The sequence below is a fragment of the Sorex araneus genome, chromosome 5 (genome assembly GCF_027595985.1).
Source record: "Sorex araneus isolate mSorAra2 chromosome 5, mSorAra2.pri, whole genome shotgun sequence".
In the NCBI taxonomy this organism is placed as follows: domain Eukaryota; kingdom Metazoa; phylum Chordata; class Mammalia; order Eulipotyphla; family Soricidae; genus Sorex; species Sorex araneus.
The window spans coordinates 28,421,975-28,436,631 of NC_073306.1; the positions used below are offsets into that span (position 1 = coordinate 28,421,975).

A 14,657-nucleotide genomic window follows, 5' to 3' on the forward strand; every position below is an offset into this window, starting at 1 on the left:
TCTGGGGCTGAAGTGGTAGCACAGCAGGTAGGGCGTTTGCCTTGCACGTGGCCGACCCAGGTTCGATTCCCAGCATCCCATATGGTCTCCCGAGCACTGCCAGGAGTGATTCCTGAGTGTGGAGCCAGGAGTAACCCCTGAGCATTGCCGGGTGTGACCCAAAAAGCAAAAAAAATAAACTGATGTCTACTTTTAGTCCTTATTTTCCGTCTTGGTATAGAATGTAATTTTACTTGGTATATAATTTTACTGGGGCAATATTAATCTGTTTCAGTCTGAAGAGCTACATAATACACATTTTAATAGAACCTGCACCTATCACCTTTCTAAAACTCAATAATTCTAGTGCTGGGACGATTGCTCAAAAGGGAAGAGGCCTCATGTGGAAGCTTTGACACTGTATAGCTCCCCAACACAAGCAGTACTACATCACTAGCTGAGTACTACATCACTAGCTGAGTACTACATCACTACGTCACTAGCCAGGCACTTCTAGGGAGGCCCCAGCCCCACCAAAAAATAAAAAATAAAAAATTGAATAGTCCTGATGTTGGACATCTGACTCTTCACGTGTCACTAAGAGCCTATAGAGAAGTGAAGGATTCTTCAGAATGGAGATGAGTTCCAAGTCTAGGGTCCTTCCATCCTTCATCATCTTCCATACTGTTCATAGGTACAGCATTCATAGGCGTTAGTGATATTCCTTGTTCCCATTTGCAGGGATAAGCACTGACCATATGCTCATAGGTACTGATTTCCACAATATTTGTTATCTCCATGTCCAAGGCCAAGAACAGACTTATGATAACTGTACAACCTCTTTGTTTAGTCCTTGCTCATTTCAGTCTCATATATCTAGCAAGGTTTAAGTTTAGGATAGCTATAAGAAAGCGGATATCTCAGTGCTTTTTCACCCTAAGATTGTTTCTTGTTTGGGGTTTTTTTGTTGTTTGTTTTGGTTTTTTTGTTGTTTGTTTTTTGTGGTTTTTTTTGAGGGGGGCGGTTCACACACCTAACAGTGCTTAGGAGCTGTCACTTCTTGTGCTTGAAGGCCACTCCCTGCACTGCTCAGAGACCGTGTAGTACTGGGGATTGAACCAGGGTCAGCCATGTAAATGCTTTGCTTTAAAAAGTCCTGAGCTATTTCTAATTTAGCCCTTCCCCCAAGATTCTTTATTACTATACCCACTTATTTTTCTCTCTCAACAACTACAGAGGGGGGCAGTATTAGCTCACAATAGCGGTGAGCCCCAGTCTAGGAAAGTTGGAACTATTTTTCCATTACTCCGGAAACTGTTTAGTCACATTTCCCCCATCCTTCCTTCCACCCATCACACTCAACTAGAAGTCATCCAGAATCCCAGTAAGGAGGAGGAGTTGCCATTAACTGCATAAACAGGATGACAGGGGAGCAGGTTTGGGAGAAAGATCAACACCTTATTTTGGATGTGATTAAGTCTAGGAAGGTTGTTAGATATCTAAGTAGTAGATGTGAGATATTTGAGGGTTTAATGGTGAGGTTCATGGGACTGGAGTGATAGCACAGCAGGTAGGGCATTTGCCTTGCACACAGCTGACCCAGGTTTGAATCCCAGCATCTCATATGGTCCCCTGAGCACCACCAAAGGTAATTCCTGAGTGCATGAGCCAGGAGTGACCCCTGTGCATCCCTGGGTCTGACCCAAAAAGCAAAAAAAAAAAAAATAGTGAGGTCCAGACTGGAAATAGAAATAGGGAATTGTCAACATATAACATTATTTAAAGTCTTGAGACTGGGGCCAGAGAGATAGTATAGGGGTTAAGGTGCTTGTGTTGCATGTGGCCAACCCCGGTGTTGTCCCCAAACTACCTCCAGTAGTGACACCTAAGCACAGAGCCAGCAGTAGCCCCTAAGCATTGCAGGATATGGCCCAGAAAATAATAATAATAATAATAACGATGATGATGATGATGATGACTTGAGGCTGAATGAAATCATCAGTTAGTAAATGAATATAAAAACGAGATCTTAGAAGAAGTTGGAGAGATAGCCCAGCAGGTAGGGCACTTGCCTTGCATGTGACCAACCCAAGTTTGATCCCTGACACCATATAAGGTCCCCTGAGCCCCGCTAGGAGTGATCCCTGAGTGCAGAGCCAGGAGTAATCCATAAGTACTGACGGGTCTGGCCCTAAAACCAAAGAAAAGAAAAGAAAGCTCAGAACCAAGCCCTGTGGAAATGAGGAAGCATCAGCAAAGAAGTTCTATGTAAAGAGGAAGTCAGTAAAAGATAAATAGATGCAAGAATACTCTCGAAGCTAGGATATTCCCTTCCCCTGTTCTTCTGGTTTGATTCTTGGGCCACACCTGCCAGTGCTTGGGGACTGCTCCTTACTTGGGACCTGGAGCATGCAAAGCACGTGCTCCACTTCTTTCAGCTATCTCCCCAGTCAATAAATAAGTCTTCTCAGGGGTGTTTCTGTGAAGGGAAAGAGATAAAGGAGCGTAAGCGGGAGGGAGAGAAGTGAAAATAAGAGTGATTTTTTGGTTTTGATTTAAATATGAAATAAATAACATTGTATTCATGTACTGATGGAATCATCCAGTAAAGAGGAAAATGCTGATAATGGCAGGGGAGGGCATTGTTAAAGTAGTGCTTGTGAGTGGGTAAATCTGGGAACAAGGTGTTGATCTTTGAAAACATATGCCCGAAGGAGAGAAACCAGGATGGTTGTGGTAGCTTGTCGGAGTTCTCCTTGGGTTGCTCTTTTTAAGAGAGAGCTTGGGGTGAAGAGATAGTAGAGGGATTAAAGTATTTGCTTGCCCAGCACTGCATATGGTCTCCTGGGTCTCACCAGGAGTGATCCCTGAGCGCTGCTGAGTATGGACCAAAACAGATAAACCAATAAAATCCTGACAATGTTCTAGGGGCCAGGGAGGCAGCTCAAAGGGCTGGAGCACAAGACGTCAGATTCCATCCTCAGTGTTGCATGACCTCTTATGCACAGCTGCTATAACCCTGGGTAGGGCCCCAGCACTGCTGGGTTTGATTTCTGGGACCCCATATTGTCCCCTGAACCCTACCAGGAGTGATCCGTGAATGCAGAACTAAAAGAATCCCCTACACATTGCCAGGTGTAGCCCAAACCATCCCCCCCACCCCCATCCTGTCCCCCCTGGGGCCAAAAAAAAAATCGGGCACAAAGTTCAATTTTCAGGTGATCAAAGAGCTGAGCACATGTACAGGGCCTGAGGTTAGGTCCCAGCACCACATGCCTCCCTACATCATGGGCTATAGCCCTGGTGGTACTGTTGGGGAGACGTACTGTTGGGGAGACCTCCCCCTAAAACAAAAGAGAGACAAATTCAGATTTTAGTATCTAAATAAAGTATGGAAGAGAATGACTGCATGGGAAAAGGCAACCAAGAGTGCTGAGTGGGAGTTTGATCTCAGATTATGATGGCTCAAACGGGTGGAGCACATAAACTTTGCTTGTAGGAGGCCCACGTTTGATGCCAGGTACTTCATGGTCCCCTGAGCACCTCTGGTAGTGATCCTCCAGCATTGCACTGGGAAGATCCCCTGAGAACCACAGGGTGTGCCCCCACAAAACACCAAAACTAAAGCTGTGGTTTAGCCAAGTGATTTAATGAAGTACCAGAAAGCACGGGGAGTTCAAGGTGAATGCAGTGGGCCTGAGCATCCCCAGGTATGGTCCAAAAATGAAAGAAAAATATGGATATTTCAGATTGAGGTTTGGAGGTACAGAATCACGAGTGAGGAGTAAGATTTGAGGGATTAGAGAAATAATACAGTAGGTAAGGCACTTGCCTTGCACGTGGGGGACCCTTGTTCAATCCCTTATACAGTCTTCAACCCCTTCAAGGAGTTATCCCTGAACTGAACTCAGAGCCAAGAGAGTAAGCCCTGAGCACAGCCAGCTGTGGCCCCAAAACAAAAAAGATTAAGATTTGGCATAGCCGGAAGTGGCATAGACACTGCATTTTATTTTATGGTCTTCAGAAAAGCACGGCCTTGAGTGCTCTTGAGAGTGGTCGCCAGTGCTCAGAGAAGGCCCTTGCTACTCTGGCATCTCACACCTCACCCAGCAGCCTCAAACTGCTGCACAGTTCCCATCATCTTGCAGATCTGCTTCCTTCCTTAGAACATTTGCCAGCAGACCATAAACATTCGTTTGCCTTGCATAAAGCAAATGAATTGTGATTTTCCAGAGTAGCACAAAACTGGACATGTTAAGATTTATGATTAAGAAATGGAAAACCAGGGCCGGAGAGAGAGTGCAGGAGATAAGACACATGATTTTTATGTGGTTACTGCAGTCATGACCCTGATTCGAATCTCCAGCACCACATACGTCCCTGAGTGCTGTTGGGTGAGGCCCAAAACCAAAGAAAAAAACTTTTTTCATGGAAAACCTGGAAATGCGATATAAAAATCTAAATTTAAAGCTTAGGTATAGTACTTCCAAACACTATAAAGCAAGTGACTAGAAATACTAGAAATACATGGAAACTAGAAATTTCTTCTGATCTAATTTAATTTAATGAAAACTGAATAGAATATGCAAGCAGTTAGCCTTGTTTGGTCCTTCATCTGTGCCAGTAGATGATTTCACTGGAATGTAGTAGGCCTAGGATAAAGACATACCCAGCTTTCAGGGTGAGATGGAAGGAATGTGGCCATTGGCCCAGAGGGAGGTAAATGATTTCTGAAAATGACAACTGGTCTGAACAGAAATTTAGCCAGATAAGGAGAAGGGAGTGGAGTAGTAAAGGCACGTAGACACAAAATGACTTGGGTGGAGTCCTGGGCAGTACCTTAAAGGGCTGAGCACGTGTTTGCATGTAGGGGCCCTGGGTTCCATTCAACAGACCATTGCAGTATTCTATGTGAAAGGTAGGAAAGGCTTCTGGTAGGGATGATGGGAGGGAGAATGACCCCAGGAATATGAAAGGAGTAAAGGGGGCAGCGCTTGGTAAATTGATTGTTACTATGAAACTAAAAAAAGCGGGAATCAGGCTTGTTAATTTACCTCCTAGTTGAACAAGAGGGGGAGTAAATATTTCTCAAAGAAATATCCTCGAAGAAACATTCTCTTTGAAACGGCTCAACAGGCTGGCATACGTGCTTTGCCATGCAGTGGCCCCGGGCCTGTTGAACACTGTCAGGAGTGACCCCTAACCCTGAGCACCTAGCCAGAATCAGCCTTTCATCACCCTAAGTTAGATCCCCAGAAACCAAAAAAAAAGAGAACAATAAAAGGGGGCAAAATGGAGGAGGCTGCTGGTCATCTCCCTCTCTGTGTCTCCCTTCCTACATTAACAGTCCTCACACTAGTGACTAGAACCCTTTATTCAAACAATCGTGTCACATAAAACCCCCAGGATATAACCACAAAAACAGAGGTAAAGGGATCCAAGGCAGCTATGGAGAGGCCTTTCGGTGCTGTGGTTTGAACACCTCTGTCTGGAGTAAACTCATCTTAAAGGACTTCTACCTCGGCCTCCAAACTGCCATCCCTGTTGGTTGGGCTGAGAGCAGGGCATCTGCCTCAGATCACAGGGATGCGCTCACTTTTAAAATTGTTTACAGCTGTGCTTTCCTCTGGAGCCGGGAGATCAGCCCCAGGGCTTCCCGCCTATAAGGCCTGTGCCTTGGCGGAGCCTCATCCTCAGCCCATAAGCTGATTGCTCTTGAGGCATCTTTGAGTGTAAAATGATAAAATTTAATGAGGTGGAGTTATTGACCTTGACAATCTTTAATTATCTTGCCCTCCTGGAACCAGTGTCCGGGGAAGTGGAGGGAGGACAGCTGGGCGTCCAGAGGTCTGCTCCGAGCTCTGCCATTTGCTGATGCATGACCTTGGGCCTGTCCCTGAACCTCATCTACTTTGGTTTGTAGACCTGTTAAATGAGGACTGCATGATCTCTGAGGCCCCTTCCAGCTAAAAAACTATTAATTTAAAGTTGCCAACATTTTGGAAAAGGGCTTTTGATTAAAGATGTTGTCTTAAGAGATTAGTGCCTGCTTGTGAGAAATGACCTGAATGTCCCATGAGGGAGCATGCAGGGAAAATGGCATCAGGTATTTATAAACCCAGCTCTGTCATTCTGTAGCCAGACATAGTACACTTTGGACATGGGTTCTAGTAGGAATTGCCCATTCTCTTCCGGGTTTAAGTTTGGCTGTATAAACATGGTGATAGCCAATCAGTGCCTGGAATCCGGCTGGAATGGAGGATGTGTAGAGGAAAAAAGTAAGAGTTGTTAAAGATGGAGGGACTTGGGGACCATGCCTAGTGGTGCTGTTCAGTGCTCAGGGACCATTCTGTGCCAAGGAGTGTATGAAGTACACTCCAGCCCACTGAACTCTCTTTCTGGCCTCTAAAGCCATCTCTTAGAGACAGTGGCCTCTTCCCCTTTTCTCTGCTACCAGCCTTTAGAAGAGGTGGCTCTTCTCTTCCCTACAGTTTGGCTGATGGATTGGTTTTAAATGGCTACAAAGCAGATGATTACAAATGTTTACAACTTAAAACAACATGTATTACTACAGTGTCTGTGGGTCAGAAGCTGGATCTGACTTAGAGTCTCTTGTGAAGTAGCTGCCAAGAAGTAATCAAGGGTACAGTTATCAGCAGGCTGCTCGGTCTTCCAACTCCACTCTCACGGCTGTTGGCAGGAACCTCTTTTCCTTACCAGGCTGGCTTCTCCCTAGCACTCCTTGAATGTTCTCATGACCTGACAGCTAATTTTCCCCAGACCAAGTGGTTCAAGAGAGGAAACAGGACAGGACCTCCCATGTTTTTTGTTACTTAATAGTAGAAGTCATTCTACATCATTCTACAGTAGCTTATTTGATAAAAGCAAGCTACTAAGTATCATCTACATTCAAGGACAGGGAAGTGAGCTGCCATCCAAAGGCAGCATGTCAGGGTTTTGTAGGTTAACATATCACTATGTTTAGGGACACAAAATGAGTACATACTTCAGGAATTCCTGCTCAGAAAGAGTGAAGAAAAGGAAAGGGGAGAAGCCAGAGCAGTAGTGTAGCGGGGAGGGCGTTTATCTCACACACAATCAATCCAGGTTTGATCCCCAGCATCCCTTAAGCGTCCCCGAGCCTTCCAGGAGTTATCCCTGAGCATAAAACCAGGAATCATCAGCCTGAGGCAGGGAACAGACAAACTCCACAGCACGATAATATAATAATAAACCTATGCACGGGGTAATTTGGGTTCTTTGATGGGTTCTGTGATTTCCCAACCAAGATGGGAAATCAGGGAGTTAGGGAAGTTTTCAGGAAGCAGTGACCGCCTCAGTGAGGCACCCCACGCATCACGAATCTCAGACCCAGAGTTCTGGAACCACGTGCAGCGAAGGACCTCACTATTCTTCTTTTCCCTTGCAGAATGTTGCGGAGGCACAGTGCATTGCCAACCAAGTTCAGCTCTTCTATGCCACTAGTCGGAAAGAGACCTATGGGTTGGTGGAAACCTTCAATTTCAGACCAAATGAGTTCAAATATATGTCTGTCATCGCTGAACTAGAGCAAAGTGGACTCGGAGCACAACTGAAAAGCGCACAGAACCAGGATAAGACTTAGAGCTGTTAGGTTTACTTCCAGAGTCTGCCCACCTTGGGCAGTCTGGAGCCCTTTGAAATCTTAGCAGGGAGCTCAGCATCTATCATGAACAATCTCCAATGAGTCGTCATGGAGGTGAGCCCTATTACTTGATATTCAGGAATGAAGGTACCCAAACATTCTGATAATGATTTCCTGGCATACCTGAGGTTCCTTCGTTTGCGTGTCTGCAGTTATGAACAGAAACCACCAAGGATCTGCAGGATGGTTGCCTTGATTTTTGCACTGTGTGATAGCACGTTTGCATTCTGGCCATGTTGACTGCGCCCACTTCCAAGTGTTTAGTTCTTCATCTTTACAAACCTGTGACAGAATAAATCAGCTTGAAGGCCTGCTTTAGTTAGATCTGGCTTCCTAGTACTCTTCCTGTGCACCACTTGGCTGGCCCAAGGCATCGTTCAAGTATCCTTCTTAAACCCTGCACCAACCAGACATTACCCTCAGGATTGAGGCTTCACCTAGATCTCCCCCAGCGTCATCTTTAGTGTAGCTGGTTTGGACTATCCATAGATTTCAGGTAGTTACACACATAGGTACAGCATCTGCTTATTTTTCAAACCATATTGTGGAACCTCTCCACTAATTCTACTGTTAGAAGCTGTGTATTAGAGGAGGCAGATCAGTGCACTGTAAATAAATCAATGCTTTTATAAGGAAAGGATCCATCCAGATGTGTGTGTATGTTTGTTTTTGTTTTTGTTTTTCAAACCACCCAGAACTTGTGCCAATACAGTATTTTTTTAAGTGAGTGGAAGCAAATGCTGGCAGATTGGCTGTGGGGAAAATATAGCAATAAGATTAAGTCTGGCTGATCATCTTTCTTTCATGACACAGTAAAATTTCAACTATCAATTAGTTGTCTATAGTGTTGGTACTGTGGGTTGATCTAATCCAACCTCATCCTTGGCAACAGTTACTCAAAACACCAAAAATAAGAAAAGAGCTCCCCAGCATTGGAAGCTCATGATGGCTCTGTCTAGTCCCTGGGGTGATTTTCAGCTCAGTGATAGATGAGGGCAGTGGCCACACACCAGCTTCCTGGGCCTACAGCCCCAGTGCACCTCTCTTTGCTCTCCCTTTCTTTTTCTTGATGGAACATGCCCCACTTTGTCTGCTGTTCCTACCTCAGATCTGGTTATATGTCATGAATATATGTTGCCTTGGAATTTAATGGCTATTTGTGGTTTGTTTTCTTCATTACAGAAGACTTCTCATAGTCTGGGCCTGACCCCAAGCTCTTTCAGTGGGATTGGACTGCCCATTCTCTTCTCAACTGTGTCTTTTGTACTTTTGGAATCTGTAGAAAGAGACAGATGGTGTTTATTTAAACAACCTGGAAAAGCTGTTAGCTTTTCACAATTTTTTTAAAAGATTGAACTATTTCTAAATGCAGATTCTGTATTCCATCCTAACAGGGGTTATTTGAGGTGTTTGGTTTGGGTTGGGTTTTAGTTTTTTTGTTTGTTTGTTTTGTTTTTAGAAATTTGTGGATATTTTGAGTTCCCAGAATCTTTGACATCAGATAGAGTTTCTTTTGTGGGTCTCTAGTTATGTTTGCTTTCACTTTCAGTTACACCCAGTTCTTGTATGATTTTATAACATCTGCACCAAGGATAAGAAGATGATGGGAAAAGTAATAAAAACTGTTTGTCTTATTGTTCCTCCCAGCTCTGCCCTAAAATTCCATCTCCCAAAAAAAAGGATATTTCCATGGACAATTACATTGAATATTAACATGGTCAAAGTACCATCTGGCTATTATATTTACTATAAGATCTGGCAAAGAAAAATATAATGTTTCATCGGTGATTTATCTCATGGTGAATGGTGTATACAAAGTGGGCAGGCTTTTGAGTTAGTTGAATCTGAGTTCATCAGCACTATAAATGTTGGACAAATTATTTACACTCTTAATTGTTTCATCCGGAAAAAAAGGTAAAATAATATCTACCTCGTAGGATTGTTGTAAGTGTTAATATGTCTAGACTAGTAGAACTTAATGTCAACTCTCTTCCTCCTCTCTGCTTCTACTGTGTCTCCTTCAGCATTCACAGATGAGCATTTCAGATGTGCAGGGCAACAGGGGCGCGGGTTGGTGACGATTACTGACCCTGCATGTGAGAGACCCTGCATTCCATTCCTGCACCACATGCCCCTCTGGTGTGACCAAAGAACAAAAACAGATCTGCAGATCATCTTGATTCCAGTTTAAAGGGATGACAAACCTTTATCTCATAGGTTCTCCAACGTTAAATTGTAATAGAATGCAATGGAGAGCTTTAAAAGGCAAATTTTCAGGTCTCAAATCCCAACCTGCCGAATAAATCTTGGCAGGAGGCTCTGGGAATATGCATTTTAATACCTGCTCAGGATTCTTTGGGTATAAGTAAACCAAAAATGCCCATTAGGGGCTGGAGAGATAGCACAGCGGGTAGGGCGTTTGCCTTGCACGCGGCCGACCCGGGTTCAAATCCCAGCGTCCCATGTGGTCCCCTGAGCATGGCCAGGGGTAATTCCTGAGTGCAGAGCCAGGAGTAACCCCTGTGTATTGCCAGGTGTGACCCAAAAAGCAAAAAAAAAAAAAAAAAAAATGCCCATTAGCCAGATCTTTCTTTCCTACAGCCATGAAATATAGGAATTAGGTTGCTCTGCTTCTTGCCACCCACTGGGGTCTCCTTTGCATATTCTACAGCATAGTTACTTATGTGTCTTTCCCCCCTTAGACTGTGAGCTCCCTGAGGGCCAGGGTTTATCTTCATTTCCCGTGCCAAGGGCATGGCTTGGAAAATGCAAGATGCTCAGTCATTTGTTGAATAAATAAAAAATATGGGTTTCAGCTAATACATCTTGAGCAAGTGTGTGTGTGTGTGTGTGTGTGTGTGTGTGTGTATTTAAATACTCTGAATTTAAGAGAAATCTTAACACAGATGAAGAACATACTGAGTACAAATATTTGCAAACGAAGATACACACAGTCTCTGTATCTCATCTAACTCACTGGCACTGTTGATGGGTGTCTCCTCAGTACAATTCAGCAGTTGCTCACAACCTTCTGTAGAGTCTCATGCCAGGTGATTAGTAGGAAGGACTGAGCAGCGCATTGCTGCCTACTGCCCTCAAACTTGCAGCCACCCTGCTGGTCTTGCCATAGTTTGCCCTGTGTCCTTCTCAGGTGGTTTTGCTGATACTTCTCCAACCAGTTTGGAAGCAGGATTCCTGTGTACCATCCTTTGTGCTCTCCACAATACTAACCTTTTGTTTTGTCTTGAAGAGAGAAAAATCTCCGTTCCCTTAGTCATTTGTTTTTGCATCAATCCCATGTTCATTCATATTCAGCACCTGTGAAATGTCAAGCAGTTATAGGAAACTGGGGAATACAGCAATGAAGAGGATAACTGTGGTCCCACTTCTTGGAGCTTATGTTTGTATGAAGAAGAAGAAAAGTTAATGGACCATTGAGATTATTTCAGATACCGAAGTGATTTAAAAATTTTTAAAACAAAAATAATGTGATAGACCGTGGGTTAAAGACAAGAACTTCATGATTCTTCCTACAGAGGGAACAGCTGTCCCTTGAGTGGGGAAAGAAGACAGTGCTGAGACCTTGAAGTCAAGCTAAGCCTGCTTGTTTCTGGGGAGATGGAAAGGATCAGTCCTGGCCCTTGAGGAAGTGACAGTTCAGCAAGGAGAGACACACAATTGATCACAGTTCACAGAAAATCTTGCTAGATGTGAAGTGCTTATGGCCAAATACACAAGAAATGATAGACCATTAAGCCTTAAAAGTATGTGTTTCGTGCAGAGAAATGGTAGTCCTTGCGAGCTCAGAGCTGGTCTGTGTGTATGTATTAACAGGAACCACTGACATTGTTACACCAGCATACAAGCATCATGATAAGCCTTGTACTGTTGTCACAAGGCTTTTCCCAATCCACCTGAGAGACAGAAACCCCTCTAAGTGGGAGGTGCTACTTCTCTCCTGCCCGTCCCTGTCCTTCCCCATCTCTAGCTCACCCCAGCCTTGGAGCCAGCAGCTAATTCAGACTTCAGGAAGCTATGGGTGGTACTTGAGCCAGCCCTTGCTTTAGGAAACAGGTGTGCCAGCAAAAAAACTGTACCCACTATACATTTCTGATTTCTCCAGACTTTCCAAAGACTGCCTGTTCTATTCAGAAAGCTCTGTGTGTGTGTGTGTGTGTGTGTGTGTGTGTGTGTGTGTGTGTGTGTGTGGAGGGGGGCGGGGATGTGTGGATGTGTGTTTGTGTGTGTGCATGCGTGCGTGCCATTTCATGCTACAGAGAGCACTTTGGTCCTGGCAGTCCCAATATAGTAGATTGATGGAGACATTTTTAATCCCTGTGCTGAAGGAGATACCTGGCATGCTGCCTGCATCAGGAGCCAAGTCAGGAATAGATGACTGTCCAAGTGCCAGGCTAAAGGAGTTTTTAGTAATGTCCATGTAGCCCGTTCCCTCACATTCACAAGCTGTTGAGCCTCGGAACCACGGGTTCAAGCCATACATAATGCTAGCTGAGAACTTTCAGGGTTCAGTCTTGGATCCGCTCACAAGTGTCTCAGGATCCGTCCTCTGGTGAGTTCTCCATGCTCATCTCTAGTAGAAGCAGTGCTCAGGGTTAGTCCTGACTCTGCTAGAGGGTTGTCGGGGAGAAGAGGGCGCAGGGAGGGGTTCAGTCTCGGCAGTGCTTGAGGGATAGTGCCATAGGTTTAATCAGGGCCTTCTCTATGCAAAGCATGTGCTCATCCCGTTGAGCTGTCTCTGGCCCTTGTCTGCTGCTTTTTAAATGCATGCTGCTGGCCCATCAAGTTAATTCTTGTTTGTCTTTCAAAGCTTCACGTTGAGAAGCAGCTCAACCAGAGTTCCCCAACATCCCCTCCATCACTAGGCTGAGCATCATTGCTGGGAGAGCTTCCCGGGTCCCCCAAGCTCTGCTGTGATAGCCCCAGTTAAAAATAAAAGGATCAGGGCTGGAGCAATAGCACAGCGGGTAGGGCATTTGCCCTGCACGTGGCCGACCCGGGTTCAATTCCCAGCATCCCATATGGTCCCCCGAGCACCACCAGGAGTAATTCTTGAATGCATGAACCAGGAGTAACCCCAGTGCATCACCGGGTGTGAGCAAAAATATAAAATAACAGGATCTTAGAGACTGTCTAGTTACCAATTTTCAACTGTGCTTCAAGAAATCCCAATGAGAGGCCAGAGAAATAGTACAGCAGGTAAGATGCCTTACATGCAGCCAATCTGGGATCAATCCCTGGCACCACATATAGTTGGTTCCCCAACCCCACCAGGAGTGATCCCAGAGCCCAGAGCCAGGACTAAGGCCTGAGCACTGCTGGGTGTAACCCAAAAGTCAAAAGGAAAATAAAAAAGAAATCCCAATGATTTCTCAGAAGTGTCAGTCTGCTTCTCAGTCTACTCAGAGAAGCAGGTGGGTTTACTGGGCTTCCCTTAGGCTGTCATTGGAAGAAACTTCCTAAGAAGAATCGAAGACTATTCTGATTCCACCTGCTGCCCACCACTCACTCCTCTCTGAAGCATTCCCCAGCCAGTGGACAGCTGTGAAAACCAGAGCCAGAGCTCTCTGCCCTGCCTGCCGGCCACGTGTTACCAAATTGCTCAGATCTAGAAGTTCTCCCTACTCTATGTAGAAATCTGATCCTCCCTCACCCCTCACCGGGCTTTGTTCTGCCCGCTCTAGTTAGAGCCTTCTAGAACAGTCTACTCACTTTTTCTTCCTCCAGCCTCTCCTACCGATGACATGTGGAGACAGCCCTCTAGTTGCCTTGGAGTCTTCATCTGATGTAAACAACCTCCCGTCTTCCCTTTGATGATGCAAAACATCAGCCACTCACTCTCCAGCCCTCCATGTCTACTCTGAATCTACCCTGGAGTTGAACCCATGACAGACTTGGGTGGCCTGAGTGGGTTTAGGATGACAGTCACATGCTTACTGGTGGTGCTGTCCCCCCTACCCCTGCCACCCATCTCCCACACTGCCACTCACTAAGGTTACCTCACTGGCTTCCCCACCTTGCCTTCTCCCCATCCATTCTTGTCCACTCTCCTAACACATCTGTCTACACATAATCCACTCTGTCCTGGCTTCTCACCTGGGACTCTTGACTGTGGGGCCTCTGCACACAGTGCTCTTTTCCTCTATCTGCTGCCTTTCACTCGGTTTTCCATCTTATCTGGACTTGAATCCACTCTTACCCAGAACTTTGTCCCTCCCAACAGCCTTGGTGCTCTTAGGTACCTTCCACAGCAGTAATCAGAGGCCATCACACATGCACACGAATCCCAGCCACAGTCAGTAACATCACTCTTGAGTTCTTTTTGGCTGGGGGTTTTGAGTCCCAGAGCAGTTTTGCTGTTATTGTTCCTAGACTCCTGCTTTGACATGAATCTCCTACGTTACATTCTTATTTCTTCCACCCACCTTCATTCTTTCGCGTTGACCTTGTCTTTGGTCAGGTGGGAACTAGCCGACAGCTCATATATTTTGGCAGTGTTTTCAGGGAAGGGAGGGGGGCCAAAAAGGGTTTTGCCAAGGTCTACTTGGGAGATGGCTCCCAGTAGACACTCAGATGTTTCTTCTACTGCCTAAGCTTTCCTTGGATCCTTGTTACTGCTGTGAGACTACTACCTCTGCCTTACAGATGAGGACCCTCTGGAGCACGACAGCATCACAGATGTTTAGAAAAAGGTCTAAATTAAAATCTCAGGTCTGTACCCCTCCTTTTTTTTTCACTGACTATATGCAAGTTACTCGATTGCTCTCAGCCATTTCGTTCTCACCTTTAGAAAAACCTATTTCAGAAGCTAAGAAAAGAATGAAATAGGGATGGCCTAGAGCAATGGTAGCTGTCTTGGGTTCAATCCCCAGAATCCATAGGGTCTGAGCCCACTAGGAGTGATCCCTGGGCACAGGGCAAGGAATAAGTCCTAAGCACCACCAGGTGCGAGCCAAAAACAAAAAACAAGCAGAAA

General features: G+C 45.3%; 1 protein-coding gene across 1 annotated transcript in view; it reads left to right on the forward strand.

The window, feature by feature from the left end:
- ATPAF1 (ATP synthase mitochondrial F1 complex assembly factor 1) overlaps nucleotides 1–10,485 on the forward strand; it is a 31,474-nt gene extending 20,989 nt beyond the window's left edge. Inside the window, exon 9 of the mRNA XM_004620521.2 lies at nucleotides 7,409–10,485. Within this exon, the coding sequence (XP_004620578.2) occupies nucleotides 7,409–7,603 (195 nt within the window). The 3' untranslated portion in view covers nucleotides 7,604–10,485. The remainder of the gene's footprint in view (nucleotides 1–7,408) is intronic.
- The last annotated feature ends 4,172 nt before the right edge of the window (nucleotides 10,486–14,657 follow it).